The 9,846-nt window shown below is 54.5% G+C and overlaps 1 protein-coding gene across 2 annotated transcripts; it reads left to right on the plus strand.

Annotated features, from left to right (window-relative positions):
* Window positions 1–3,279: 3,279 nt before the first annotated feature.
* TRNP1 (TMF1 regulated nuclear protein 1) lies at window positions 3,280–9,511 on the plus strand. Of its 2 annotated transcripts, none has more exons than XM_033114712.1 (2): window positions 3,280–4,292; window positions 8,750–9,511. In XM_033114712.1, exon 1 carries the CDS (start codon window positions 3,406–3,408, stop codon window positions 4,105–4,107), a length of 702 nt encoding a protein of 233 aa, XP_032970603.1. In that variant the 5' UTR covers window positions 3,280–3,405; the 3' UTR covers window positions 4,108–4,292; window positions 8,750–9,511. The 2 variants fall into 2 exon arrangements, with proteins under 2 accessions (XP_032970603.1, XP_032970602.1); XM_033114711.1 differs by having other exon boundaries at window positions 3,280–4,274.
* The last annotated feature ends 335 nt before the right edge of the window (window positions 9,512–9,846 follow it).

A 9,846-nucleotide genomic window follows, 5' to 3' on the forward strand; every position in this document is an offset into this window, starting at 1 on the left:
TCTCTCTCTCTCTCTCTCTCTCTCTCTCTCTCTCTCTCTCGTCTTACTATTTTATCTATTTCCCATATCTACAAAAAGAATGTATAACTTATAAAATCAGAAAAAACAATCATTATAGTTTAAAAATGTATTTCCTAATTCCAAATGCTGTGTTTTCCAGGCTGGCTGTGCTCTAAGAGGAGGTTGGCTGGGCTCCTGTCCACGCCTGGGAGTGCGGAACCCAGGGCGATTAAGGAATCTGGGAAGGAAGCTGGCTGATGCCAAAGCTCTCACCTCTGGTCCTGTGCACAGGATGTACCCATCCTGAATCCTTCTCCCTTCCCATCTTTGCATCACTCATTTTGATTCAGCCTTTAGGTTACAGTTTAAATATCATCTGCAGGGAACTTTCTCTAATCCCCTCCTCACCCAGCTGAGCTCAGTATCTGCTCTGTGTTCCCCGTAGATACCTCACGGAACTGCCATCACATGTCTGTGTCCCCCCTAGACTATGTGTTCCTTGAGGGTAGGGGCCCATCTGATCGTTGATATTCCTCCAGCAGCCAGCCCAACAGAGAAGGTAATGGTCAAATTTGTCGAATAAGTGAAATAAAGAATGAATGAATATGGCGGACAGGTGGCTCAGTTGGTTGGAGCATCGGCTCTCCACCACAAGGTGACCGGTTTGTTTGACTCCGGTTCAACTCCCACAAGGGATGGTGGGCTGCACCCCTTGCAACTAACAACGGCAATGGGACCTGGAGCTGAGCTGCACCCTCCACAACTAAGACTGAAAGGACAACAACTGGACTGAGAAAACTCCTGGAAGTACACACTGTTCCCCAATAAAGTTCTGTACCTCTTCCCCAATAAAAATCTTTAATAATAATAAAAAAGAATGAATGAACAAATGAATGAATGAAGAAGGGGACTTCCCTATTTTCCTCAAGCTCTAGCTACCCTTGCATTATTTTTAAGTTCAAACAAATGTTTATTGGGTGCTTTATTGGGGGGGCAGGAATTCTACTTAATTCAGGGGAGTCTAATGATAAGCAAAACCAGTCCAGGGAGAGACATTATTAAATAACTAAACAATAAACAAATACATTTATAACTTGTGGAAAATGCCATGGAGGATGGGAAGAGGAGACATGTCAAAGAATAACAGGGAGGTGAGCTATGACTTTAGCGTCAGTCAGATGTGTGTTTGAAACCTTGCTTGGCCACTTATCTGCTGTGTAACCTTGAGCAAGTCTCTTCACTTCTCAGGGCTTTGGTTTCTCACCAGGAAGAAAAGGCTGCTGATGCGCTTTTCTTAGAGATATTGTGAGGAGATAGAGAACATTCATCCATTCAATAAATATAGGTTGAGTATCTCTTCCTACTCAGAGAAAGGGCTTTCCCAAGGTCACTCAGATGGGCCATGTGTTGGGATTTGAACTCAGATCTGGCTAGTTCTCTGGATCTGGCCGATGGAGGGGGGGATAGAGGTAAGTTTCCTAGTCTTGTCCCCCTCATTCATCTCACAGAAGTTGGGAGCAGTGATATATGCCTGATGTAGACAAAACACCTGTCACTGTCCCTAGTGACAATGGGGAGGGGGTCTTCTGCACAGAGAAAAGATACAAGGGTTGATGACACAAAGGAGACCATTCAAAGGGATGACACCATTCAGCAGGGCATTCCTCCTTCCTGGGGGCAACTTGGTAATTCCCGAGCCTCAGTCATTCCGAGTCCCTCTGACCCCCTGAGGCCCTATTTCCCTCATTGCATTTCCCTTCTCCTTTTCCCTCTGTGGGCCTCCTATAGCACCAATGTGCCCACTCAAACCCTCCCCTCTCCCTGAGCCCATCATAATTCACTGAGCCCCTCTCCTTCTCCTCCCCTGACCCTGCACTACTCCTGGTCACTGAACACCCTTCTCCTCACTCCCTCCTAAGTCCTCCTCCCTTCCTCTTCACCTAGCCTGGCGCCCCTTCATGGGCCTCTCCCTCCTCTCTGAGCCCATTCTGAGCTGCCTCTCAGGAGCCTAGCTGTCTCTCCCACTCCCATGAGTCCCAATCACTCCATCCTAGGCCCCTGAAAGCACTTGAGACAACCGGGAGTGGGGGAGTGGGGGAGTGGGAGAGTGGGGGGTTGGGCTGGGGGAGGCTCCATCTCTGTCCTCCTCCACGTCAAGCCAGGGCAGCTCCCGCATCTGCCTGCTCTTCAGACTGAGGCAGTAATCACACTGGCCACAATTTTGGCAATCCCCCTGAGCCCAGGGTTGGTGGGCAGCAATTCCCAATGGGTCAGAGCTGATTTCTGGCCCTCCAGCCTCTGCCCGGCCCATCACAGAGACCTCCCACCTCTGATGGTAACTTTAAGCAGATGGAAACTGAGGCAGGGCCATGGCTTCTGGATCAGTGTTTGGAGGGGGTACAGCCAGGTCATTTCTGTTGTTTTATCATTTTGCCAGGATGACTATGGTCCCAGTTAAGGAGGGTCACCCAATGACAGTGAGGAGACCCAGGTATCTGAGCCCCCACACGGCATAAATGGCTGAGCTGGTCCTATCCAGTGGCCCAGATTCAGAAACCAACCTGCAAAGTGACCTTGGGGAAGGTACTACTGCACCTTCTGGGTCTGTTTCCCCCCCATGTAAAGGTGTGTGGACACCTACTGGGAACAGCAACTGAAGCAGAGTAATGGAAAGAATTTTGCACAGAGGAGGCCATCAAGGTTTGCCCAAGTTGCGCCAGGCTCAGCATCAGCGCTGTGGTTTGTTCTGCACGCGAGGGGTCTGTCGGGTGGGGAACCGACCCGGCCAGATCCCCACCGGGACGCCAGTCACCCCACTGTTTTAACCCCTCCATTGTCCCAGAGAGATTGAGAAGGGGGTCCTGGTGAGCCTTGTGGCCCAGGAAACCAGGCAGAACCGATTCGACCGAGGGACGGCGTGCGGTACGAGAAGGAGCACTGTGCAAGGAGTCAAACTTCCAGCCTCTCACTGTCACATAGTGTGGCTTCAGGCAAAACCCTCCCCCAGGTGGAGACTGTAGCAAATGATTTCTAAGCACCAGCTACCAGAGCTTATGACTCAGGGCCCAGACCAAAGATGCAGTCCTCTTTCCACCCAAAATTTTGGGGCAGGTGGGTGGGAACTGAATGCCCTACCATGGCAGAGCCGATCAAGGACCTGAAGTGTTTGAGCAATGTGGTGACCCCGCCGGGCGGGGGAGGCGGGTTCAGGGCATGCCAGCCTTTGATTGGCTGTGCAGTCCATCGCTCCGCCCCGTGTTCTATAAGACTCACCAGCAGCTGGCGCTGCGCTGGTGCGGGGGCCGCGGCTGCATCTTTCTGGTGGTTGCTGTCCATCCTCCCCCGAGCGGGGGCAGCAGGCCAGACCAGCGGACCCACCGCTGCAGACCGCTGCGGGGGCGGGGGATGCCGGGCTGCCGCATCAGCGCCTGCGGCCCGGGGACCCAGGAAGGGGCGGCGGAACCAGGGTCCCCGCCGCCGCCTCCCCGGGGGCCCCTGCTGTCCTCTCAGCCCCCGCCCCCAACTCCGACCTTGACCCGGACCCAGACCCCGGCTCAGGCCTCGCAGCTGACGGAGGCGGCCCCGGCATCCACGGGCTCGGCGGAGGGACAGGAGCTGCAGCGCTGGCGCCAGGGTGCTAACGAGGGTCCGGTGGGCACCGGGCCGGCAGGGGGCGCGGGCGGCGGCCCGGGCGCGGGGGCTGCGGGGGCAGGGGGCCGCGCGTTGGAGCTGGCCGAAGCACGGCGGCGACTGCTCGAGGTGGAGGGCCGCCGGCGCCTGGTGTCGGAGTTGGAGAGCCGCGTGCTGCAGCTGCACCGCGTCTTTCTAGCGGCGGAGCTGCGCCTGGCGCATCGCGCCGAGAGCGTGGGCCGCCTGGGCGGTGGCGTGGCGCAGTCCGAGCTCTACCTGGCGACTCACGGGTCGCGCATCAAGAAGGGCTCGCGCCGCGGCCGTCGCGGCCGCCCGCCGGCGCTGCTGGCCTCGGCGCTGGGTCTCGGTAGCTGCGTGCCCTGGAGCACCGGACGCCTGCGGCGGGGCCATGGCCCCGAGCCCGACTCGCCCTTCCGCCGAAGCCCGCCCCGCGGCCCCGCCTCCCCCCAGCGCTGACCTCAGCACCAGGACCCCCGGCCACCCCCCACAGGCCATCGCCGAGGTGCCGACCGAAGGATTGCGGACGCCAGCTGGATGGACGGCGTCACCGACGTGGATGGATGGACTGACCGACCACAGGAAGAGACAGTCAGGGGGCCGGGGGACCAGTAAAGCAGGCTGAGGTGCGGTCTTAGCGGCTGGTGCGTCCGAGGGGGAGGGCGGGGTGTTGCAGGGTCCCGAATCTCCTTTTCTTGGAGTCCACTTTCTGTTGCCGCCTCTCCCAGACCTTCTTGGGAGTGAGGTGGTAGCACCAACTTCCCTCAGGTTGGACAAATTGAGGGTGCTTAGACCACAGGAGGGGTTTACCAGCACTTACCAATTGCAGCCTGCTGCACTGACGCAGCACACCCCACCCTCACCTCCACCTGCATCGCCTTTCTTGAGTCCCTTGGGGCTGTAAGAAGAGTCTTGCCCTTGAGGCTGCTGTGTTCTGGCACCACCGAGTTGCATGCCTTGGGGAGGACAGAATAATGAGGTCCCAGGATGGGGTGGGAGCTGGCATAGCAGTGTACCCCTGAGTTCTCTCCTAAACCCCTGTTTCCCATTTGGGGAGATGGATCCCAGAGAGGTTGAGGATATGTTCCCATCATTCTTAGGCCCTTCCATTTCTAGGAGACAAGATGTTTTTCTTGTGCCTTCATGCAGCTTTGCTCAGAGTACAGCCAGACTTAGGTATCCAGTGTTTGGTAACTGCCTAAAGCCTCAGGTGCTAAGTCTCACCTAAGCTGCCCCCCTCCCCAACCTGTCCCTAAGATGGCTCTCCCAGCAATGGAGCCAGATGATAGCCTTTAACCGGCCCCAAGGGGGTTATGTCATCAGCTTCTAGACTGGGGGGACTTAAAGGGCCAGCCATAAAATGAGATCTGCTTCTCTTTCTGTCCCCATGCCTTTCAGGCTCCTCTTTCCCTGTCCCCACCCAGCTGTGAATGGCCTGTCTGCTGCTTTGCTGCTCACCAGCTGAGTGGACTGTAGTTTCACTTCTCAGTCAGTCTGTGAAGTGGGTATCTTTACCTCCCGGAAGGGCTATTGTGAGGTTAACAAAGGACAGAGGTCTTCTTCCCCCATAAGTCATGGAAGAATGTTTTATTCTCTTAAATCATGCCTAGAAACAGGCAGTGCTTTTGTTAGTGGAGCCAGGAGCTAATTTAAAGTCCTTATTTTTCAAAGTGGCAAGGTCGCATGCCAGCAAGGGGACAGAACTAGGTCCCAGGCCTGTGTGTCCTTCTCCTAGTGTCTCTTCCCTGTCCAGGGGCAGGGGCTAAAGAGCTGCCTGTCTGCTATGTGACCTCGAACAACTCTGCCCCTCTTTGGGCTAGTTTCCTCAGTCTCTCTGAGTATAGCTGTGCCCCCCATGTCATGGCTTGAGAATGGGGAGAAGGGGGTAGGATGAGAAAACCAGAGTCACAGTCCTGGGAATCTGGCTTAATCCTAGAGTCCTGAGGTTCAGGTACTGCTCTGAAAGGGAGAGCCCCAGGGACCCTATGACCTATCAGTCCTTCCTCTCCTCGGGTACCGGACTTTTTGGCTGGTTTTGGCCTTTTTGGCCTTCCTGAACTCATTCTTAGCTGGGGAAGGGAAGTCCAGGAGGAGATCTCAGAGACTGAAGGAGCTTGGGGACCAGGAGAGCAGTGGGGGGCCCTGGCATCCTCTGGCCTCCCTAGAGAAAGAGAACCTTCCAAAGCTCCTTGGGTCATTTGTGGTCTAGAGGCTGAGAAAGGACAAGGACGTTCTGGAGGTGACACAGTGAGGAGCTTTGGCCGCAGTGCTGGGCTGTAGCCAGAACTGTTTGTTTTCTGGGTTGCACGGAAGAGGGCACTTGGTCCAGAGAAGCTTTTAGCTAATGGTGTAAAGTGCTTGGTGCCGTCACAATTTTGCCTTTCTCTGGGGTTTATTGGTAATCAGCTTTGTCCTGATTTGGAGGGGGGGCAGAAGGGGAATTAGAGATGGCTCTTACTGGAGAAAGTGGTGTATATGTGTGTAGGAAATGGAGATTGATCCTAGTGTCCCAGGCAGCTCTCTCCCTTCCTTCTACTTCCAGATGCTCCACTGCTTCTCACAGAGGGCCTTGGCCAGAGTACACAGCGCTCAGTGACTTGAACCCCAGCTCTTGATTCAGTGCTTTTCCCACTATCTCTCAGCCGGCTAACAAAAGTAACCTTCCTACCTCTGCCTGGCCCACCCAGGGCTCCCTCTAGGAAGCTCTGTTTTCTCCTCAGTCAACAAACATCGGTGTCTACTCAGTCCAGGGGCTCAAGAAGCAGTCCTGAATCAGAGGGTGTCTGCTTTCAAGGGCTTGTGTCTCCCAGCCCTCCTCTAGGCAGCCTTCCCTGACAGTCACCATCCCAGGGAACCCTCTGGGGGCTGGGCAGTGTGTGTTGTTGGAGGGCTATTTTTAGGCCTTCAGGAGTAACTATAGCCCCTGGCCAGGAAACTGACCTTCCCGCCCCCATGACTTCCTGAACACATTCATGATGGCCACCAGGCCTGGGGACTGGACTGACTACAGGGGATCTTGAGGGACCTGAGTGAGCATTGAGGACATTGATGGCCACCAGTGAATCTGGGATCTCATCAAAGGGAAATGAGCCTTTCTTCAGGTTAGTGCCTGGGGTTGGAAAACCAGTTCAGGGTTGTGGTCTGGGACCTGCCCCTTCCCTGGATCAGCTCCTTCCCTGTCTTGGCTAGCTCCTGCCAAGTGAGGGTGTCTGCCAAGTGAGGGTGTCTGGATGGTGCCACCAGAGGGCAGTGTGGGGCTGCTTCCCAGGGCACAGGGATGGCCAGGAGCAGGCTGGGACCACAGTGTCCCCACCCCCAGCCTGCCTCTTCCCTGGAAATGCTTCTTAGGCCTTGAGCTTTAAAAGCCTGGCAGAAGAGCGGTATGTGGAGGTGGCTTGGAGAAGGGGCTCAAAGGAACTCTGGCTGGGCTGGTGTCCCGGCCGGGGGGAAGGTCCGTCAGGAAAGACTGTCCTAGGAAGAGAGGTTGCTCTTCTTGGTGGTCACCATCTGAGTAAAAGCCTGGAGTCATCGCACTTCTCACTACTTTATTACACTGATAATTGGTCAGGACAGCCCCATCCCACTGCCACCTGGGGACCAAGAGATTTGGCTGAAGTAACAGGTCTCTGCTCAGGTGCTCTAAGCCTGCAGTGGGCAGTCTGCAGGAGGCTCCCTTTCCCTGACAGCCAGCTGTAGAGAAAACCCAGGGGTCCAGGCCTGTCAGAGCTGAAGGAGAGGTTCTTTACAGGAGGGATTGGGGGGAGGGTGTATTTGGGGAAGCTGAGAGATCCCCAGCCTATTTCTTCCTCCATTAAGTCCCGACTGCACCCTGGCCCGGAGTCAGTGGGGAAGGGAATCCTTGGCTCTGGAATAATACATTAACCGCCTCCTCTGTGCTAGGCATTGTGCTACGCCCTTTTACACCCATTATCTGTTTCAGTCATCCAAGCTATTCTGCAAAGTAGGGGTTATTATCCCCATTGGATAAGGAAACTGAGGGTGAGGGAGGACAGGTGACTTGCCCAAGGATATAGAACCTGTAAGTGGGGTTCCCTTAAACATTTGGCTATGTGGCTTTTCATTTATCAGGTGAATGAGGGCTCCATTGGGGGGATTTCTGGGCTCTCACTTTTATGTCTGGGTTCAGCGAACTCTGATCTTTGGTTCTGGGGAGGAATGTGATGAGATGCTGGAGGGGTAGCAGAAAGTGCCCCTCCCCAAGGTCTGCACCCACCGCCCACCTCCAGAGGTTGGCTCCCCAGCCTGGTTGTCTGGGCTCTGGAGGGGTGAGTCAGGCTGAGTCAGCACACCTGGCTTCAGGCAAGGGCTGGTCGACTATGCTCAGGGCTTGGGCTTGCCTTGGAGGGCTGCCTCCTCCCTGCACAACTGGGCTAGAATGTTTCCTGCCAGGGAGAGCAGCGCCTGGGATGGCAGAGGAGGGTGACAGGCTCTGTGTTGGGGCAGAAAGTACCCCCAGGCTTGGAACAAGACAGACCAGGGGTTCAGTCCTGGCCTGGAACCTCTCAGGTGGGAGCCTTTGGGCAAATGACTTCCCTTCTCTGAGCCAGTTTCTTTTCTGTGTGTTTTGGGGATCTAGAGAGGAACTGGCTTCTGAGTAGTAAATGAGAGGTCACACTAAGTGCCTGGCACATAGTGGAGATCTGGAAAAGCGTGATGGAGCCCATCTGCCTAACCTCCCAGGACAGAGCCCCCAGGCAGTGTGGGCCTTTGCTTCTCCAGAGCATTGCCAAATCAGGAATCCCTGGATCAGTCCCCTGCCCTCCCACTGCGGGCCCTGGGGAACTCCATAAGGGGAGAAGTGGAGGAGGGGTCAGGCTTTTCATCCCAGGAACATTCCATTCCAGCTACTTAGACCAGTGGGGATCCCAGCCAAGGACAAAGGCTCAGGGGAACCTCTGCTTACCCCAGGAGCACCCACTCCTTCCAGGGTGGGAGCCAGTGGAGTCCAGCTGCATAATATTGCTCCTGTACCTTCTCTTCACAGTGGCCCCTCTTAAGGAGGTAGATGTGGAAGGGTTTGGGTGGGGCTGGGTGGCTGTGGGAAAGAGGTAATTAAAGCTCTTGAAATTATTTTCTCCAGCTCCTCCCAGCTCTTTAGAGCCTCCACTGTATGGATCTGAACTCCTTCCCTGGGCACCTCCTTCAGGAAGACTTCGGTGGACCCTACACATCCTTGAGCCCTCCTCACTTTGCAGGAGCGTGTCGTTTTACAGGAGCAGGGGGCTGGACTCAGGAAGTTGCCTGTGTGAATTTCTTTATGTATGCCGCATTTGACTTTGGCTTCCCCTGTGCAATTGAAAGTGTTACAACAGGTCCTCGATATGCAATCAGGTTAGTTAAGAGTGCAGCAAACATTTCCAATGTGAAAGTGAAAAGGATTTCTCTTACAAATATAGTCATCATTCTTAAGTCACAGTGCAGCTTGGTAGCTGCTATAGCTTCTCAGTCTAACAGCAGCGAGACCTGTTTGACGGAAAATGGTCTGAGAAAATCCCTGTCTCCCTCATCCACTGTCCTTGCCCTCTCTGTGTGGGAGGTGCCTGTGGCTTCTCAGAAAGATGGTCAACTCTGGCTCCTGGGGCAGGGGGAGGGAGACACACCTCTTTCTCAAAAGAGGTGGTAGCCACATAAAAACTCTAAGCAAAGTTTTAAATGAGGAAAGAAAACCACACTTATTCAAATATTCTGATTATAGAAGGAAGGGGGCTACATTTACACACAACCCAGAACTTGTGGAATTTGGCATAAGGAATGTATATTGAGTCAGTCCCTTGATTCATACATTCAGGAAGAATACATTTCAATAATGTGAGACAAATGCATGTGGTTTTGAAGTTTACTTTGCAAGTATCCTTGCCTTCTTTCTTTTGTATGTGTCTGTCACGGCTCTTTAAGCTGGCAGTTCCTTGAGCACCTTCTGGTTAGTTTTGTTTGGCAATCTTGGGCCTGTTGACTGATTTGCAGACTGATTTCTCCCTTGACCTGGCTCAAAGCTGACCCACTCCAGGAAGTCTTCCCCGATTAAGGATGTGATGAGGAAGAAGGGGGGTGGGAAGGCACACGTGAGACTGTGACCCACAGGGATGCCTGCATGTTTGTGATAACATGGCAGCATTATGATCTGTGGAAGACTGTGTGTGACCGTGGCGGCCGTATGGACCTGTTTGTCAGTCAGGG

Source organism: Rhinolophus ferrumequinum, chromosome 9, assembly GCF_004115265.2.
Source record: "Rhinolophus ferrumequinum isolate MPI-CBG mRhiFer1 chromosome 9, mRhiFer1_v1.p, whole genome shotgun sequence".
Taxonomy (NCBI): Eukaryota; Metazoa; Chordata; class Mammalia; order Chiroptera; family Rhinolophidae; genus Rhinolophus; species Rhinolophus ferrumequinum.